Source organism: Apodemus sylvaticus, chromosome 2 (assembly GCF_947179515.1).
Source record: "Apodemus sylvaticus chromosome 2, mApoSyl1.1, whole genome shotgun sequence".
Taxonomy (NCBI): Eukaryota; Metazoa; Chordata; class Mammalia; order Rodentia; family Muridae; genus Apodemus; species Apodemus sylvaticus.
Genome location: NC_067473.1, coordinates 142,725,223 through 142,747,289, shown reverse-complemented (window position 1 = coordinate 142,747,289; position 22,067 = coordinate 142,725,223). Strand labels below are relative to the sequence as shown.

General features: G+C 38.4%; 1 protein-coding gene across 1 annotated transcript in view; it reads right to left on the bottom strand.

The window, feature by feature from the left end:
- Positions 1-22,067, bottom strand: part of Grm7 (glutamate metabotropic receptor 7) — an 897,218-nt gene that overhangs the window by 413,012 nt on the left and 462,139 nt on the right. Inside the window, exon 4 of the mRNA XM_052174477.1 lies at positions 14,792-14,946. Coding sequence (XP_052030437.1) covers positions 14,792-14,946 — 155 coding nt within the window. The remainder of the gene's footprint in view (positions 1-14,791; positions 14,947-22,067) is intronic.

Genomic DNA, 22,067 nt, shown 5'->3' with positions numbered 1-22,067 from the left:
CTCAAAAAAAAAAAAAAACAAAAAACAAAAAACACATGGTCATTTCATTGGATGCTGAAAAAGAATTTGACAAAATTCAGCATCCTTTCATATTAAAAGTCTTGTAAAGAACAGGAATTCAAGACCCATACCTAAACATAGTAAAAGCAATATACAGCAAACTCGTAGCCAACATCAAACTAAATGGAGAGAAACTTGAAGCAATCCCACTAAAATCTGGGACTAGACAAGGCTGCCTGCTCTCTCCATATCTTTTCAATATAGTACTTGGAGTACTAGCTAGGGCTATTAGACAACATAATGAGGTCAAAGGGATACATTTCTTTCTCTAACTTTCCCCCTAGTAACTACCCCTATGATCCCATTGCCAACTTCCTACTCATCTTCTCTTGTTTCTCTTAAACCACAGGTCACCCTACTTTGAAAAATTCAGATATAATATTGCCAATTGTTAGTTATAGCTTCCTTGATATTTGATCCTAGGGATGAACACAGCATGCCGTGCATTAAAGCAAGGTCTCTTTCTCCCAGCTATGACTACAGCCCATGTTCTTTACTCCTCAATGTTCTTTTCTCTCTTGAGAACATACCTAACATTATGGCCTTTAGCCACAAACAGATTGCATGGAATTTTCTTTAAATTTGAGCCCATTACAGGGAAAACACTACAATTCCTTGTGGTTATGTGGTACCATATGTTGTTTAAAAGAACTTTATATTAACTACTGTAGACATATCAGGTAAACTCTCAACGTGAAATTAGCTCAATGGTGACAGAAATGAGACCCCCTTATAGTACCACCACTGAACTTTCAAGGAAGCTCCCTCCTATTACATTGTTTGATGAGGCTGTGGTTTTCCCCCTCAAAATTGTTCTTTTTTTCCTGTCTCTTACTGTTTTTCATCTTTAGTTACTGGAGAAGTCACAGAACTAAGTTCAGAGGTTGATTTTCATTGATCCAAGAACTATTGAGTGTTCTTACTTTGGGAAGGTGCCCCATTTTCTCAGCGAAGTCGGCTTTCATTTTGCAATCAATATTGCATGAAGTCATGATGAACTGCACACTCAGGTATGGTTATTACTGGTGTTTCTTATTCAACACTTGAGCACTTCTATATTATCAAGACACATGCAGAAATAAACACACCACCCCTCAATTCCTGGAAACTAAGAACTGAGAGAAATAGCTCAGGCATGCCACAGTTACCTTTGAAGACTGAAGCAACATATATCATCATAAACACATTTTTGCCTTGTTTGTGTGATTCAGCTTATTCATAGCATATAATATCAGGCAACTTTAAATTAAATCAAATTAATTTCTATCTCATGTCCTTAATTGGACACCTTCTATGGTGCAGATTGTAGTGGGCTGCTTCACGTGGTATGTAGCCAAGTTAATCTGGCAAAATAAGCTCATCCCCTAAAAAAATAAGGAAAAAATATAAATATAAAAGAAGTTCACTTTTTCATATTAAGAACTATACTGTTCGTCAAGGTCAAAAAGCAACTTTGCATAGTCAGGCCTCTCCTTTCACTTTTGCCATGTGTTCTGGGGCTCAAACTGAAGTTACCAGTCTTGCACTACATGTTTCTTTACCTGTATGAACAGTCTGTTAGACCCCTGATGTCATGATAATGAGGCATATTTGCCAATTAGTAGCACATTCCAACGATGTCTTTGCATGGCATCGTATACATACAGTAGGAAAAGCACAAAGAATTTATATCTTGAATTATCAATATTCTTGAAAGTTCAATAGCCTGGAATCTGTAAAGACAAAGCCCTCAATATACAAAAATGTAGTCACCGTGTCCTTCCACTTTTCCCTAAAGTCAGATGCATACCTACTTATGACTCAGATAGGAGGAACAAAAATATGAACCAACCAGTTCCCCCCAGAGTTCCCAGAGACTAAACCACGAACCAAAGAGTACACATGGAGGGACCCATAGCTCCAGCCATATATGTAGCAGTGGATGGCCTTGTTGGACATCAAAGGGAGGAGAGGCCCTTGGTCCTGAGAAAACTTGATGCCCCAGTATAGGGGAATGCCAGGACAGGGAAGCAGGAGTGGGTGGGTTGGCAAGCAGGGGAAGGGGGAATGGGATAGAGAGTTTTCAGAGGGCAAACCAGGAAAGGGTCTCTTTTTTCTCTCCCTGACCTTTACCAGTCTCTCACATTATTTACAGCCCATCTTTATACATAGTCTGCAAAAGACTGTCTGAAAGTCATGGCTCCTGATTTAGTAGGTACAGAGTCTCTGAAATGATTCCTGACCCACTCATTTCTATGAGTACAGACAGAAGCTGGACTCCAACAGGGTCATCACCCGTGGACCATCTACAGAGTTCTTCCCTGTTCCTTCCTCTTGTTCCCACGAGCTTTCCCTTCATAAAACATGCACAGAATTCTCTTACTTAGCTTCCGCTTCTACAGAACATTGAGAAAAGGAAAGCACTGAAAAGGATGCCTTCCAGACCTCTAGTCAGCTCCCAAAGCTTTTTAAAAAATATAAATACATTTTATATACTAAATCTCCTCTCCCTTAAATAGACTGTAAGCAGTAGCAATGAAAACAGTGATAGGAATCAGGTAGATTCTGTGATAAATCCTGGTTTCAACAGATATCATCTTATGAAAATTTCATCAAGGAATCTAAACCAAAATTTACGCTTTTAATCTATAAACTGGATGAAAATAGTTTCTTCTTCTGAGATATACTTCACAGTTTCTGTCATATGTCTAATAGGAGCTCATGTCTAACTATATCACTGGAAGCAGCAATTATCTAATCCCTTTGCTGGTGAAGAAAGAACACATTGCACACAGTTCTGTAGGAAATATTAATACGGCTGTTCTACAGAATCCTGTCCTTCTCATATTGCCTATTTCAGAATATGCTTTGGTTTTTTTTAATATAATAATTCAATTATATAGGTATATATAATTGGTATATAATAATTTGCTTGAAGTCATTCACAATAACATTATCATATGGGGTCTTGATATAACCCAGCTGCAGGACTAGACACCAGCATTTATAGGGATAATACTGGTACTTGAATTAATCAGTTAAGAACAAGAGCACTGAGAGAAGTGTAACCCAAAGTGGGTGCCAATGTGCTGTGCGTCACAAAGCTTATGTTTCTGTTTGGTTTATCTATCTGTTTTAAGTTTAATTTTTTAGCTTTTTATCTTTTTGATTAAATTGTTTTATTTATTTACATTTCTTTTTTAATTAAAATTTTTATTAATTTTTTATTCAATATATTCTTTATTTACATTTCAAATGATATCCCCTTTCCTGGATTCCCCCTTCCCTGAAAGTCCCATAAGCCCTCTTCCCTCCCCCTGTTCCTCCATCACTCCCTTCTGGTATTCCCTACAGTGCTGCATTGCGTCTTTCCAGGACCAGGTGCCACCCCTTCCTTCTTTTTTGGGCATCATTTGATATGTGAATTGTTTCTTGGGCATTCCGAGCTTCTGGGCTAATATCCACTTATCAGCAGATATTTTTGTGATTGGGTCGCCTCACTCAGACATTCTCCAGTTCCACCCACTTGCCTAAGAATTTCATGAATGCATTGTTTTTAATAGCTGAGTAGTATTACATAGTGTAAACATACCACATTTTCTGTATCGATTTCTCCATTGAGGAACATCTGGATTCTTTCTAGCTTCTGGCTATTATAAATAGGACTGCTATGAACATAATGGAGCATGTGTCCTAGGCCATACCATGCTGTACGCACCCAATCTCATCTGTTTTAGGTTTATAAATGAGACAGAAATTTGCTATTTTACCACTAAAAGTAAGTTTCCTAAATTTTGAATAGATTATTTCTCGCAATGTCAGTGTCAATATCATGGGAGTTGGGCAAGTTTGTGTTTTACTTAAGCATGTGTTAGAAGCCCCGGAGTGCTAAATCAGTTCCTGGAATAGAGAATGAAAATTCTGTTTGGTTCTAATTTGTTGTATAAGAACTGAGAAAAACGACAAAGATTATAAATAATTAAGGGATTATCTGTTTTCTAAGGAAGAAAATTATATGATTAATTATTTGGAAGGATTGGTCACTGGAGATTTTAAAAGTATATAGCTGTCAAACTCATCAAATGACTGAACATATGTTGCTATGAGTATACAGAAGAAAAGAGACAGTTAAATTCATAGGTAGAGTTATAAGCAGGGACCTCATCTAGTTATAAAGATTATGGTGTTACCATTTAATTTTTATCTGCCTGAGCATTTGACTACATGTATATGTATATGACTACATGCACATATTTATAGGGGGTTTTAATCCAAGTATGTATCTGAACAACATTGATTCAAATGTTAGCTTTAGCCATTATAAATTAAGAAATCGACTCTCTTTTATGAAAAGATAGTAGTATCTCTAGGCAAGTGGAAGCTAACTATAATCATTTTAAGTTGATTGTCAGTCCTAGAGTCTTTCTTCTGTACCACAGACACACCGACCCCTGTTAGGAGAAAGTGCATAGTTCATTAGCTACTTCAGAATGTCCTATCTCTGCTATAGATTGATGTCATAGCTTACAAAGGCTCAGAAGGAAGCCAGAATAGGATAGTGCTTTCCTATCATCCTAGAACTTGGGAAAGTAAAGTTAGGGCAGTGACTCAAGGCACAATAGTTTTCTATATCAAGTACTAAATAGCACAGTACAGTCAGGCCATGGAAGCCCTGAACAGTCTCTTTTACAGCTAACTGGGAAAAGCCATGAGACAGAGTTACAGGAAGGGTCACATTAACTTTAACATTCCAGTTAACCTCCAGAAAACACCTAATATCACAAACATAGTGAGTTTGAAAAACATCCATTTCTTAATTTAAGGAGAGATTTTCCTCCCTCATCCAAATGAGGAGAGATTAAGAAGCAGCCAAATCTTGTTAAAACATTACAGAGACCCTTTCAGCCTCCCAAAGTTTTTAAATGGTTTTTCTCCATGACATCCACTTCACTTACTAAATGCTCTTTTGTATTTATTTTTGTATTTGCTTTGCTTTTCTATTTGGATTTGACTTTACTAGACTTTAGTGCTTATATTTTATTGTGCATTCTCAACCAAACATAATAGTTCTCCTTTTACTTATTTTTCAAAAAGAGTGGTGTGGTCTCATATAGCTCAAGCTAGCTTTGGACTCTGTGTAGCCATAGATAACTCTAAATAAATCTCCATTGTATCTACTTCTTATACACTGGGATTTCAGATAAGAGTCACCATGCCTGGTTCATCATGATAGGTAGGAAAACAATCTACTCACCAAGTGCCATTTCCAAACCTCTTGGCTGCTGATGGGGAAGTTTGTCAGCTCTTGGACAGGCCCAGTGCTATTAAAGTGGGGGATTTAGTCCCTGCTTTCAGTATTTATTTACTCTCCTAAATAATTCTTCTTTAATGGTTTTATTATTGGATATTTTCTTTATTTACATTTTAATTGTTATCCTCTTTCCTGGTTTCCCCCCTTCCTGGAAACCCCCTATCCCATTCTCCCTCCCCCCGATTCTATGAGTGTATTACTACCCAGTCTACTCCCACCTCCCTGCCCTAAATTCCCCTACACTGGGACATTTATTGAGCTTTCATAGGACTAAGGACCTCTCCTCCCATTGACAAGGCAATCCTCTGCTACATATGCAACTAGAGCCATGTGTACTCCTTGGTTGATGATTTAGTCCCTAGGAGCTCTGGGAATTCTGGTTGGTTGATATCGTTGTTCTTCCTATGAGGCTGCAAATCCCTTCAGCTCCTTCAGTCTTTTCTCTAACTCCTCCATTGAACCCGCACTTAGTCCAATGATTGGCTGTGAGCATCTCTGTATTTGTAAAGCTCTGGCAGGGCCTCTCAGGAGACAGCCATATCAGCCATATCAAAGCACCCACACTTTGGTCTTCTTTCTTCTTGAGCTTCATGTGGTCTGTGAATTGTATATTGCGTATTGGGAGCTTTTGGGCTAATATCCAACTATCAATGAGCACATACTCATACTCTCTATAATTCTACTGTTATTTTGCTAATTGAGCATAGTTACAAACTATCCTCTAATCTGTATATGGATAGACTAGTAAAAGCATCAGATATCATCAAAGATGTTTCTTAGTGCACTAGATAGTGGTGAAGTGAAGAAGACAGACACAACAGTCAAAGCACAGACTGTGAGTGTTAGAATGAGCAACTACAAAAGGGACATCTATATCACACTCCAAGGCTCAGGGACCAACTCAGAAAAGGAGCACAATGACAAGAAAAAGAGGCCAGGGAGGTCCAGAGTGAAACAGTGTATTCCTGACATATCAATAACACCACACTCACAACAAGACAATATCTGTGTTTGCTTGTATGAAAACAAGCCATTCAAGATTCAACAGGCACCTAGAAATATATAAGGAGTTTTAGAGAGATCGGTGAGAGGAACAGTCAGTTTTCCTTAGGAGTATGTGTCCTGATAGTTCTACCATATCCCAGTGGATGGCTCCACACCCATGAGTCTATTGTCAGAACCAATTTGAGGAAATGAATTATTAAAGTTATTTGTTTGAAAAGAGTTGGGGGATTAGAGACATGAAGCAGCTCAGGAAAGATTTAAGAGGAAGAGTTGGGAATGAGTACTTTAAAAATACATTGTGCAGAATTCATAAGGAATTAATAAAATATTGACTTAAAAGTCGTTGCTTTATCCTTTAGAGGATTATATGACTGATGTCTTGAGCAGGAGAGTGTGGTGTCATTTCAGTTATATCTGTATTGCATGTGGATGACTGTGAAGCCAGGGAATTGCAATACATACATACACACACACACACACACACACACACACACACACACACACACATATGTTTCCAGGGCACCCTTGTTAAGTTTGAACCCTTCTACCTTTCAGCCTTTGTTTTTGTTATTTTTGCTGCTCTTATTGAGATTGTGTATTACTATGTAACTCTGTCTGGATTTGAATCAGTTGTCTTCCTGCCTCAGCCTACCCAGCACTAGAAATAGTTTCAGATTTTCAATTTCACTGCCCTCTATACAATTTCTTACTTTTCTTCTCAAGCTAATATAATTTTGTCACCTTTTCTAACCAGCCTCTATTTGAACAAAACGAAGAGGAAATTTTTCAACATTTTAAAACTCTGTTCAATATATTACCTGTATTCTTTGAACTTCATTATCCATGAATAGACAATATGGGTTCTCTTTCTTTTCCTTGCCCTTTCCCTTCTCCCCATTTAGCAACACAACTTATGGTGATTAAATCTGGCTCTCTCACTCAAAAAAGAAATGCGCATGAACATATAGTGCATATTTCAAAATATGAATAAGTCAAATGTCTGTGATCTATAGCTTCCATTGGGCTTATGTAACATCTGTACACACTTATATGACTTTCAGCTATAAAATCAGCTTAATATTATGGAGGATAGCATTATTACCTTTTGTGCATACCTATTTGATTGTTAGTGATGATTGAGCTTGATTGTCAATTTGACTGGATCTAGAGTCATCTGAGATGGTGAAATCTGTAGGAGCATTTCCTGGAAGGATTAACTGAGTTGAAAGACTCTCCATGAGAAAAGGTTGTAGTCATCCACTACCACCCAGATAACAGGATGGCCAAGGGGAAAGTTGTTGATTTTGGTCTACCTTTTTCCCTTGCTGATGACTGCATCTACCTTGTTCTGTTGCTCTTGCTGCTATTGGCACTATATTCTATCACTGGAGTTCAACTTCTTAGATCTTCCAAGGCAAACTGAAAATTAATGACTCTCTAGGAATCTTCTAGGCCTTCTGTATAATACTGAGACTATTAAGGCATTCAGCCTCTAAGATTGAGCTATGAGTTCTCAGGCTCTTTAGTGTGCATAAGATCATTGCTGAACCAATTAGAAATTATCTCATATGACAAATTAATAAACCTTTAAGATACATATCCATCCTCTAGGTGCTCTTTCTATAGAGAGTCCTGACTAAACATATTCATCTTTAAGGAATGAAGTTGGAGTAGTTTTCCTGATAAGAATGTTTCACATTTATATTCTTCTATCTCATCCATGATTGTTACTTTATATATGTGACTGTGTCTGGCTTATTTCATGCTATATCCTAATATTTATATTCCTGATTTATATACTGTTAGAGCTGATAACATCAACATTTACAGAAGAATTTGATGAAAGATGTGGCCATTTTAAAGAAATTGCAGACATTCACTGCTTTCCTATTAATTGAAGTAATAGGTCAATAACCAAATACACTGCTTAAGACAGCAGGGATCAGTCGGACAGTGGTGGCACATGCCTTTAATCCCAGCATTTGAGAGGTAGAGGCAGGAGGATTTCTGGGTTCGAGGCCGGTCTGGTCTACAGAGTGAGTTACAGGACAGCCAGGGCTATACAGAGAAACCCTGTCTCAAAACACCCCCCGCCCCAAAAGATAAAAACAAAACCAAACTTCAAAACAGCAGGGATCACTGCAGAACAGAAGACAAAAGTGTGTAATATCCAGAGGTGGTGGATGATTACAAACAGTGTCTGCTGCATACAAAAGAGCAGCTGCACACAGGAACTCATAGTTGTGACAGCATGCCCAAGGTCTCCGGCCAGACCAAACAATAACAAGGAAGAGAGACAGGCACAAAGGCCCACCAGTTGTCAAAGACTTGGAAATTGATAACAGCTGAGAGAGGCAGAAGCAGTTTTCCTCAAGCCTGTAGCCCCTGCTGACAGCACTCCAGTGGAAGGCCACGTACCCAAGTGAATATGGACATCACAGATGGGTTCTACTGTGGGCAGAAAGTTGAGTGAGTAGAGAAGTGAAGTAGATCTAAAAGTAAGGAGAAGGTAGGCAAATATGCTCAAAATATATTGTATGAAATTCTCAAAGAAAATTTAAAACACACATCAAAACAAACAAACAAACAGACAAACCCAAGCCCCTGTGGACTGTCAATCTGTTGTTGCTGATATTTGTTCTACCTTCTCTCACTGAGCAAAGGTCCAGGCAGTTAAAGATGGATAAAGCCCTCATGCTGATAACTGGAGTCAAGATTCAAGACAACTTTGTTTAGATGCTAATAGCTTTAAACTTTCTGCTTCTATGAAAAGCAAAGACCCATCCAATCTTGATTAAAAATAATGAGCTCTTTTTATTCAAATGAAAATGTTTCTATGTTGGGCCCAGAAGGTGGGTAGGTTTGGGTATGATTAATTGATTAGTTAGTTGATTGATTGTCTGTTCCTTCACATATCTCAGATTTAAATCGCACTAGAAATATATGTCCCCATTTTTAAGAGTCATTCAGAGGTGCTTTGAAATAAGCCCTTTCATCTCAGTAGGTAAAGGTGCTTGCCAGGGGGTGGAGAGATGTCTCAGTGGTTAAGAGCACTGACTGCTCTTCTAAGGGACCTGAGTTTAATTCACAGCAACTACGTGGTGGCTCACAGCCATCTGTACTAGGATCTGATGCCCTCTTCTGGTGTGTCTGAAGACAGCTACAGTGTATTTGGAATAAATAAATGAATGAATGAATAAATAAATAAATAAATAAATAAATAAATAAATAAATAAATAAATCTTAAAAAAAAGATGTTTGCTAGGGAAGTGGAAAGTCTGATGACTTGAGTTCAAATCTATGACCCATAGAAAGGAGAGAAGCAACCCCCTTGAACATCTAGACACACATATGGAAATAATTGTAACTTAAATATGAAATGCCCAAACACGTGAAACAAGCACTCCCTGTACTCTATTCTCAGAGCTATTACCTATGGTGGAAGCAAAATGTACACTGATCCAGGACCTATGCTGGCTGTCATAGGAGGGTATCCAGACCAGTTAACTTCAGAACAGCAGGGTATTTTGGAGGTGACAAGCTAAAGGCCATATAAATATGCTTTCCTTGGAAGACTTCTTAGGGCCAGAGAGGATGACTGAGCATCCTAGTTAATGGAGTCATGTACACATAAGCAAAATGAAGGTATGCCTGGGTTTTTTTTTTATAGAACTAACATGGCTGAAATTCCAGAGGAATATTGCCTAATCCTGATGAAATACTTTAGATTTGGCAGGAAGTCAACCTAACCATAGCTAATCCTTCCATGGCTTAGATCCTATCACCAATAAATTGAAAGGAAGGGAAATAGCATCCTCAGGAAACAAACAAATAAACAAACAAAAACAAACAAAACAATGCCTCTTTCTCTGCAATGGAGAATAAATACAGAGGGAATATAAAAGTTCATCAAGGTCTGATGTCATAGACACAGACATGTTCATAAAAAATGGGTTTTTATGTTTATATATATGATAGGCATAGCTGGGGTGATAGTTCTATGAGGTGGGTAAAATGCTTTCTGTACAAGCAAAAGAACCAAAGTTTAGATCTCCAATATCCTAGTGAGAGCTAGAAGTGATGTAGGCATGTACCTCTAATCCCAGCACTTTCTGGAGAAGGTAAGTTGATCTCTAGAGGTATCTTGTTATACATCCTAGCTGAAGCCAAGAGCTCCAGCTTCAGCAAGGGACCCTGTCTTAAGAAATAAGGTAGAGAAGCAATGAGCAAGAGGCCATTGATACACAGAAAAATACCCTACACATACACACATACACACACACACACATGCACATGCACATGCACACATGCGCACGCACACACACACACACACACACACACACACACACACATTCTCACATACATACATACACACCAATGTCAACCAAACGTACATATGTTGGCAAGACATACTAAATGTTAAACATGTGAATGATTAATTCACTCTTCTCTTCTTTGCAACTTAGCATATATCCCAATAACAAATCCTGGGGTAGATTATGAATGTTTGCAAGATAGTCTAGGTCAATAAATCTGATATGGAGAACTTACCAAGGATGGGGCTGGTGAAATAGACAAAAATATGTAAGATGCCAGAGAATAGAAATTGTATTTGTCCTTATAAAATATGTTGAGTTTAAACCCTTTGTATTTTTGGTTAGGTTTAGCAGTGTGGCTGAACTCTTCTATTTTTTCCTCACTCTTTTTTAGGAACAGCACTTCGAATGCACAGCCTCAATTTTATTGTTCCATCTGCTGTGAAAGTGAAGCAGCTTCATTCTGTTTTTGTGATAAAGCACAATGACATTATTCCTAGATAGAAGCTATGGCATTTTCTTCATTGCACTGTAAAAATCTTCACATTTCTTTGGAGGGAGGCATGGGGATTTTTTATAGGAACTGCCACTGTTCTATCATGTTGGGATTTCACATTTAGCAACATTTCTTCTCCATTTTATTGTCTTGAGATATAATTTTTGCATGTGCTTATTGTCTATGTGCATGATTATAGGCTCAGGATGGTGTATGGGTACATATGCATGTGTGTGTGGATGTGGAGTCCTGAAGTTGATATCAGACACCTTTTCAGACTGCTCTCTGTTTATATTATTGAGGCAGAATCTTGCCCTGAACTTTAATAAATAGGAGGCAGAACCCTGTCCTGCTGCCACCCAAGTCCTCAGATTGCAACCATGAGTATCTAGCCTTTATGAATGTTTATGTATTAAGGCTCTACTCATCACACTTTTGTGGCAACTGCTTTATCCATTGAACCATCTCTCCAGTCCCTATTGGATATTTCCCTTTTATCTTTAATACTCTCATATTAATGTTTTGGGTCTGATATCATAAATATGAATATCCCTATATATACACAAAAAATAATTATTATTTCAAGTATTTCTAAATCCCCACAAAATTAGTAATTTTCTAAAATACAATACCCATAGGGTTACTAATCTGAAACATGGACAATCATATCTATGGGATGAATAGGGTTCAGGAAGAGAGGACTCAATTTGGACTCTAGAATCTCTTACTTCTCACTTCAGACTGCACAACTTATTCACTATTCCACAGTCACCTGGGTGAGCATTCTACCCACCCTGTTCACAGCTGCCTTTTTCCCCTGATACCAGTGTCACTTTTAACATCTAGTACAATCTCCTTTCTAAATAGCACACTCTGTGAGGCAAATCCAGCTTTCCTTTCAACCATCACAGTAAGACAACTGGGAATATGCAGGCAATATCCGGTGTGATAACAACAGAAGACAGTGGTAGAGTTTGCATCTCTATTCTCCCTGTTTTACCTCCCTTCTATTGACATCTTAAGGCTCCTTGACTAAGGCAACTATAGAAATAAAGGGTTTATTGGAAGCTTACAGTTTCAGAGGATTACAGTAGGTCTACTGTGTTGGGAAGCATGACAGCAGGTAGGCAGGCATGATGCTTGAACAGTAGCTGAGAGATTACTCAATCCATGAGTAGGAGGCTGAAAGTTAACTGGGAAAGGCCTGGGCTTTTGAAACTTCAAAACTTAACTCTAGTCACACACTTACTCCAACAAAGCCATACTTCCTAATCACTTCCAGATATTTTTACCAATTGGAGGGCAGGTATTCAAATATATAGACCCTAGAGAGGGCATTTTTATTAAACCAACCAATCGACTCCCTACCCCAGAAAAAGGTACAGATAATAAAGCTTTGGTCCCCAGCAGTGATGCCCTTGAACATTGACAAAAACAAAAAGCTAAAGCCAAAAAACTTTAATAAATAGGAGGCTTGAAGGTCACTGTAAGTGTACCTGTAAAGAAAATTGCAGCATCCTCCCTTGGGTCTTCTTTGTTACTTAGAGACAGTACTATCAATCAAGGAGTTTGCATGGACTACACCTCGGTTGCCGGCACATATGTAGCAAACATCTAAGTCCCTCAGCAACTGGAGTGGGTGCTGACTCTGGCTCAGACTCTGCTGCCTGCCTTTTGGATCCCTTTTCCCAAGATAGGCTGCCTTGTCTAGCCTTGGTAGGAGAGGATGCACTTAGTCCTAATGAGACTTGATGTGCCAGCACAGGTTGATACCCAGGGGTTGAGGAACATGGTTGCGAGGGAAGAGAGGAGGGAGGGGGGTGAGATGTGGATATGAAGTAAATAAATATATTAAGTAATGAAAAAAATCAAACTTTAAGTTACCGCAGGTATTTCTTACAGTGAAGAAAAGCAATGAACACAGAGCTTCTATACCAAATTATTATTCAGGAAAATACCTAAGGGTCAATAGGAGTCTTTCAGCTGAAGAGTATGATCATGATCAGATGCCAGGGGAGCATAGAGTCTTCCCAGTGCCTTGAAAACAGGAAAATGCTGAGCAAATTGTGATGAGTTCAATAAGGTATGAGTGTAGAATTGTTTCAAGAGTCATTAGGCAATTGCCTCACTGTGTCTGCCCCTTTGTTCTTCAGTCTGCATTTCATACTTCTCTGCCTACCCAGTTAGATCTCATGCATCATGTACTGCTTAACCTCCTATCCAAAGTTCTTTCAAGCACAGTATCATAACCATAGGATAAAATCCACTCAGTCTGCTTTACCTACTGCCCCATAGTACAGAGAGTTTCCATATTCTGCTCTCATTAGCTTCTTCCTGAATGCTTCACCCAATCTGTGTGCTTTAAGAGTCAGGAATATGGAATCCCGACATCCTATTTATTTGTTAGCACAGAACACTTGTAGCCTAGAACAAAATGCACACATTTTTAAATGAGAGGGATCAAAGACAGTTAAAATCATATTGGTTATTTTTGCAGCACATCTGTAAATGCAGTGGCCTGTTTTGTAAGATAGGCATTCAGCTCTGGGCAAGTATTAGGGGAATAAATTAATTCAAAGACTCCCAAGGAAAACACCGGAGTGACTCAGGGGATCGTTATCTCTTCAAGATAACATAGAAAAACATCAGTGACAGATAGAGGCACAACCTGATTCGTTTCAAAAAAGAATCTACACAGACTCTGTAACCTTCTGGGGAGAACAATTAATTAGGCTGGAACAGAGAGAAAATAGAAAGAAGTGCAAATATTTGGTCCCTTTGAGTAAGAGGATCAGGTTCAGTGTGATGTGCAAAGCATATTTGAGCAAATCTTTGGAGGCAAGATTCACCAAAAAGGAAACAGAAAGCAGGCTATCAGCAGAGGAGTTGTTTTTTTTCTTTTTCACATAATGTACCATTTAAACATAACATTTCTTTGCATATTAAATAAAAGATTAATTGCAATCAATATATTTAGTTAGATTATGAGACCACCATGATATATCATTTCCTATCAATGGTCCTTCAAAGGGTCTTTTAAATAATATATTCAAAAAAAGAAGAAAAATAAAAAGGGGGAGGTTGTAGAAATGTAGGAAAGCAAGGCAATAGTGAGAAAGAAAAGGTTCTGGGAAAGGAAAGTGATGCTGGTCCCTGCTGAGGGTCAAGTCCCTAAAATAGGTTTCCTCTGGAAGGTATCACTGAGATAACTGCCGTGTGATCCTTCCAGTTGTCATGTTAGAAGCAAAGTGTAAATTACAAAGGGGAAATGTTCCTTCTGAAAATGCAGGTTTGTTGCTGCGCACACACACTTGGATGTGTTATTGTTTCAGTTCTTAGTAATGGTGATGATCTCTCCTCAGAAAGCTCTTCAGAGCGAGAAAAGAATCCATGCTAATTGCAAAATTACCATGAAATAATGTAATCTCTACAACAAAGGATTGTCAACAAAAAGAACAGACCAGGTGTGCAGCTCCATTTGCACCTCATTGCCCTTCCATCACTCTCTGGAAAATACACTTTATAAATCCTGTCCAAACATAGAACACCCCAAAGACTTCAGGGTGGTCACCCAACAGCATGTTGCCCCCTCTTCACACCTTCCATGGCTGGCAAAGCACATACCTTCCACGGTCGCTCTCTTAGGCTGGATGGTGATGGCTCCTTCTGCAATGTCTTCATGCTGATGCAGTGGGTTGACTTTGGAACCCCAGCTGTCCGACCCCACCCAGAGGAAATGTCCTACCTGGTCAGCTCTTTTGGCTGCTGCGAGGATCTGCCTATGGAAAGAAACACAAAAGAGGACACCGGTATAGAAGCGGAACCCAAGCTTTTCCAAAAATCAAGTAGAGCCGAAAAAGCTCTGCCATTTCAAAACATAAGCAATCAATAGCAGAAGAAAATAATGAGGATGTTTATCTTGTATATGTAAAGAGAGGTGCACGCCAATAGCAAAAATGTCAAAGCCCTTTGAGTAAAACAAATTAAAGGTGTTAAGAGTCAAAAGATAAAAGGAGAGATAAACATGCAATAGCTGAAGATGCATATTCACATGTATTAGAAATTGTATGGCCTCAGTGGGAGAGGATGTATTTAAACATGTGGAAACTTGATGCCTCAGGGAAGAGGGATGCTGGTGGGGATGGGGTGGTGATAGCAGGTTGGGTGAAGGAGCACCCTCTCAGAAGTGGGGGGAGGAAGATGGGGTGAAGAACTCAGAAGGGGGGACTAGTAGAGGGGCAATTTTTGGAATGTAAATAAATAAAAAATTGATAAAGATTTAAAAAGATAACTTGCAAAACCAAAACTAGAAAAGGATTCTAGATGCTTTTCCAATGTTGGCCAAAAAAGTTTTATTTTGCTTCATTTTGCACCTGTGTGTTTCAGGTGGAAAGGTGAGATAGCAGTAAATTTCATTTGTAGAAAGTCCTATGTCAATATAAACCACAGTTCTCCAGTCATTTATTAAAATAAACAGGATTCTACTTTTACTATGAAAGTTCATTTTTTGTGATTACAGAGGAATATGGCCTGCAAATATCAAAGGCAACAAGAGAAAAAAAATGAAAAGACAAAAAGTATCAGTGGGAAAGAGGTGAAAAATTAGAGACTTGTGTACATGCACACATACTATGAATGTATCCACACACAAGCATATACACACTTTTATACATATATACACATTCATACTAAAGTACTCATACAACTTCACCCACATATAGAAACCACATACACCTACAAACCCAGGTACACACTTCCTCCCTCTCTCCCTCATTGCTCTCTCCCCCTCTCCTTCTCTCTCTCTCTCTCTCTCTCTCTCTCTCTCTCTCTCTCTCTCTCTCTTTCTCTCTCTTATACACACACACACACACACACACAAATTCGAAGCACTCAGGACTTCAAATTATCAGACAGAGATTCAGAAGTAAAAAAGTAAGATGTGTTTAAAGACAAAATATGAGACAGGAAAAACTCACCACACATTTTGTTCACCCAGACAAAAAAAATGGACTGCTAAATTTTTAACAAAATTTTAAGAAATTGTTCCCTAATAGTGTGAAACATCTGATAACAGGTAGAGAAAAGGTTGTGCTCTGAAGTAGGAGGAAAGGCATGGGAAGGAATAGGCAGAGTACTAGTGTATTAAGTACTGAATAGTGAGGGTATTTTAAGGAATTAAAATTTTCCTTAAAACTCGAGTTGTACCAGAAGGAAAACAGTGTTCTGAATTGTTTCATTATTAACTGCTGCCAAAAGATCTACAAATTTGATAGGGAGGAATCATTTAATCAAATAGCTAATTCTGTACCTACATTAACACCCATCAGTTTTTTTATTGCTTATTTTATTTATTTGAATTTCAAATGTTATTCCAGCTCCCAGTTTTCCCTCTGAAAACCCCCATCACCTTCCCTGTCCCCCTGCCTCTATGAGGGTGTTCCCTCTCACCACCCTAGCATTCCCCTCCCTTTGATGCCAGATAAGGCAATTCTTTGCTACATATGCAGCTGGAGCCATGGGTTTCTCCATGTGTACTCTTTGGTTGGTGGGTCCTTGGAAGCTCTGAGGGGTCTGGTTGGTTGATATTATTCATCTTCCTATAGGGTTACAAACCCCTTCAGCTCTTTCAGTCTTTGCCCTAACTCCTCCATTGGGGTCCCTGTGCTCAGTCCAATCGTTGGTTGTGAGCATCCACATCTGTGTTGGTCAGGCTCTGGTACATCCTCTCAGTGGACAGCTATACCAGGCTCCTGTCAGCAAGCGCTTCTTGACATCCGCAATAGAGTCTGGATTCAGTATCTAAAGATAGTATAGATTCCTAGGTGAGGCAGTCTCTGGATGACCTTTCCTTTAGTCTCTGCTCTACTCTTTGTCCCTGCATTTCCTTCAGACAGGAGCAATTCTGCGTTAATAAATTTTGAGATGGGTAGGTGGCACCATCCTTCAACTGGGGGCTGTGCCTAACCTCTGGATATGGTCTCTACATGTTCCTTCTCCCCTTTGTTGTGTTTTCAGCTGATGTCATACTTGGTGTGCCCTTGGAGCCTCTTGATTTCCTGGTACTTTCTAGTGGTGATTTTACCCATCAGTTAATAAGTCCATGTCTACAGCTATCTAGAGCCTACCCCAAGTCTCCACAGGTAAAAGAAGACCTCAGGGGCAATGGTCACCAGTGTAGAGGTGAGGAAGAAAAGTTATAGGAGAAAGTGCCAAATAACAAATTTATTTACTTAACATGAAAAAGGATAACCAACAGCAAGATAAGGGAAAGAATGAAGAACAGAAAAGGGAATGTATCTTTTAAAAGTGAAAAATTGAAGTTCCTTTTGATAAAGAAAGGTTATGAAAACAAAGTGAAATCTTAAAAATAAGCAAAGTTAAAACGTGTATAAGATTACATAATTCAACATTTCCTGAACCAATATGCAGGAAACTAAACCACTTTAAACTGTGCTTCTTAACTTTTGTTAATAAGACATTTCCAGGAATCATTTCTATAGTTTATTATTAACAATTAACTGAGAATCTGAGAGGATGAATCTGTGAATTGAAAAGCTAAACTGCTGTAAAAATAGAGAACAAAATATATTACAAAAGTAATAACTTTGGAAATAGTAAATATATCCTATAAATTAGAGAACTCAGAAAAAAAGAAAACAGAAAACCAGATTATCAGGTGTTAATCAGAGAATTTTCACAGATACTCAGTATACTTGTGATTTCCTTTCCACTGGAAAGTTACACTGTAATATGTCATAAAAATAAAGAATTCTCTAAAACATAAGTACTTGACATTTTTTACTGAATCATTTCTGGGACAAACACTGTTTTAGTAAACATGAGACACAATCTCAACCTGCCAAATACTAACTGTCAATTCAGAATAAGAAAAGTTATAGGCATCAAACACATGATGTTGTTTTTTTCAGAAAATGATATATTTTTTGGTATGTATACCTTGAAGAGTTTAAAACCACTACATACATGCAAATATCCTCAGAGGCCAGAAGAGAGTGTCAGATTTCCTGAAGATGGAGTTACAGGCAGTTGTGAGCTATGGAATGTGTGTGCAGGGTTCTCTGCAAGAGCAATCAGTGCTCTGAAACAATGAGCCATCTCTCCAGCCCTGAAATATTTTCTTTAGCTTACTCTTTTAAATGTATTACATGTGGAGAATGAATGTAATTCATATATATACATGTACATATTACATGTGAGTATTCTCCACATGCTCATACATGTATGTGAGTATGGGCATACAAACATAATAATGATAAAACTAATTATATATATGTAAATGTTTTCCCAAAATAAAATAATGGGACTCTCAATAAAATACACTTAGTTTGCATGTCAAAAGCTATAGTAAAACAGGAAAATAATTTTTTTTATTCGATATATTTTTATTTACATTTCAAATGATTTCCCCTTTTCTGGCTCCCCACTCACCGAAAGTCCCATAAGCCCTCTTCCCTCCCCCTATTCCCCCATCCACCCCTTCCTACTTCCCTGTTCTGGTATTGCCCTATACTGCTGCACTGAATCTTTCCAGAAACAGGGGCTCCATTCCTGTTGGGCATCATTTAATATGTGGATTATGTCTTGAGTATTCCACATTTCTAGGCTAATATTCACTTATCAGTGATTGTATACCATGATTGATCTTTTGAGACTGGGTTGCCTCACTTAGTATGATGTTCTCTAGCTCCATCCATTTGTCTAAGAATTTCACGAATTCATTGTTTCTAGTGGCTAAATAGTACTCCATTGAGTAAATATTTTTTTATTCGATATAATTTATTTACATTTCAAGTGATTTCCCCGTTTCTAGCCCCCCACTCCCCGAAAGTCCCGTAAGTCCCCTTCTCTTCCCCTGTCCTCCCACCCACCCCTTCCCACTTCCCCGTTCTGGTTTTGCCAAATACTGTTTCACTGAGTCTTTCCAGAACCAGGGGCCACTCCTCCTTTCTCCTTGTACCTCATTTGATGTGTGGATTATGTTTTGGGTATTCCAGTTTTCTAGGTTAATAACCACTTATTAGTGAGTGCATACCATGATTCACCTTTTGAGTCTGGGTTACCTCACTTAGTATGATGTTCTCTAGCTCCATCCATTCTTCCGTTGAGGAATACCTGGGTCCTTTTACAAAAAGGGCTGCTATGAACATAATGGAGCATGTGTCCTTATTGCATGCCGGGGAATCCTCTGGGTATATGCCCAGGAGTGGTATAGCAGGGTCCTCTGGAAGTGTCATGCCCAGATTTCTGAGGAATCGCCAGACTGATTTCCAAAGTGGGTGTACCATCTTGCAAAACCACCAGCAGTAGAGGAGTGTTCCTCTTTCTCCACATCCTCACCAATGCCTGCAGTCTCCTGAGTTTTTAAACTTAGCCATTCTGACTGGTGTGAAGTGAAATCTCAAGGTTGTTTTGATTTGCATTTCCCTAATGACAAATTATGTTGAACATTTCGTAAGGTGCTTCTCAGTCATCTGAAGTTCTTCAGGTGAAAATTCTTTGTTTAGCTCTGTACTCCAATTTTAATAGGGTTATTTGGTTCTCTGGGGTCTACCTTCTTGAGTTGTTTGTATGTACTAGATATTAGCCCTCTGTCAGATATAGGGTTGGAGAAGATCATTTCCCAATCTATTGGTTGACGTTTTGTCCCTTTTACAGTGTCCTTTGCCTTACAGAAACTTTGTAATTTTATGAGGTCCCATTTGTCAATTCTTGTTCTTAAAGCATAAGCAATTAGTGTTCTGTTCAGGAAATTTTCCCCTGTACCCATGTTCTCAAGGTTCTTCCCCAGTTTCTTTTCTATTAGTTTCAGTGTGTCAGGTTTTATGTGGAGGTCCTTGATCAACTTGGAATTGAGCTTAGTACAAGGAGATAAGAATGGATCAATTCACATTCTCCTACATGCTGACATCCAGTTGAACCAGCACCATTTATTGAAAAGGCTATCTTTTTTCCACTGGATGTTTTCAGCTCCTTTGTCGAAGATCAAGTGACCATAGGTGTGTGGGTTCATTTCTGGGTCTTCAATCCTATTCCATTGATCCACTTGCCTGACATTGTACCAATACCATGCAGTTTTTATCACTATTGCTCTCCTGTAATGTTTGAGGTCCTGGATACTGATTCCCCCAGAAGTTCTTTTACTATTGAGAATAGTTTTAGCTATCCTGGGTTTTTTGTTATTCCAGATGAATTTGAGAATTGCTCTTTCTAACTCTATGAAGAACTGAGTTGGGTTTTTGATGGGGATTGCATTGAATCAGTAGATTGCTTTTGGCAAGATGGCCATTTTAACTATATTAATCCTGCCAATCCACGAGCATCAAAGATTTTTCCATTTTCTGAGGTCTTCTTCGATTTCCTTCTTCGGAGATCTGAAGTTCTTGTCTTATAGTTCTTTCACTTGTTTGGTTAGAGTCAGCCTAAGATACTTTATGCTGTTTGTGGCTACTGTAAAGGGTGTCATTTCCTTAATTTCTTTCTCAGTCTGCTTATCCTTTGAGTATATAAAGGCTACTGATTTGCTTGAGTTGATTTTGTAACCAGCCAATTTGCTGAAGTTGTTTATTAGCAGTAGGAGTTCTCTAGTAGAGTTTTTTGCGTCACTTAAGTATACTATCATATAATCTGCAAATAGTGATAGTTTGACTTCTTCCTTTGGATCCCTTTGACCTCCTTATGTTGTCTAATTGCTCTAGCTAGGACTTCAAGACCTATATTCAAAAGATATGGAAAGAGGGGGCAGCCTTGTCTAGTCCCTGATTAGTGGGATTGCTTCAACTTTCTCTCCATTTAGTTTGATGTTGGCTACCGGTTTGCTGTATATTGCTTTTATGATGTTTAGATAAGGGCCTTGAATTCCTGTTCTTTCCAAGAGTTTTAGCATGAAAGGATGGTGAATTTTGTCAAATGCCTTTTCAGCATCTAATGAAATAATTATGTGGTTTCTTTTTTTGACTTTGTTTATGTAGTGGATAGCATTGATAGATTTCTGTATATTGAACCATCCCTGCATCCCTGGGATGAAGCCTACTTGGTCATGGTGGATGATTGTTTTGATGTGTTCTTGGATTCGGTGGGCAAAAATTTTATTGAGTATTTTTGCATCGATATTCATAAGGGATATTGGCCTGAAATTCTCTTTCTTTGTTGGATTTTTGTTTGGTTTTGGTATCAGCATAATTGTGGCTTCGTAGAAGGAGTTGGGTAGTGTTCCTTCTGTTTCTATTTGGTGGAATAGTTTGAAGAGTATTGGTGTTAAGTCTTCTTAGGTCTGATAGAATTCTGCACTAAAACCATCTGGTCCTGTAATTTTTTTTTTGGTTGGAAGGCTTTCTATGACTCCTTCTATTTCTTTAGGGGTTATGGGTCTGTTTAGATGATCTATTTGATCCTGATTTAATTTTGGTATTTGGTATCTGTCTAAGAAATTGTCCATTTCCTACAGATTCTCCAATTGTGTTGAGTTCAGGCTTCTGTAGTAGGATCCGATAATTTTTTGAATTTCCTCAGTTTCTGTCATTATATCTCCCTTTTCATTTCTAATTTTGTTCATTTGGATACTGTCTCTGTGTCCTTTGGTTAGTCTGGCTAAGGGTTTATCTATCTTGTTGATTTTTTCAAAGAACCAGCTCCTGGTTTTGTTGATTCTTTGTATGGTTCTCTTCGTTTCTACTTGATTGATTTCTGCCCTGAGTTTGATGATTTTCTGTCTTCTTCTCCACCTGGGTGAATTAGCTTCTTTTTGTTCCAGGACATTCAGTTGTGCCATTAAGTTTGTAGTGTATGCTCTCTCCAATTTCTTTTTGGAGGCACTTAAAGCTATGAGTTTTCCTTTTAGCACTGCTTTCATTGTGTCCCATAAATTTGGGAATGTTGTGCC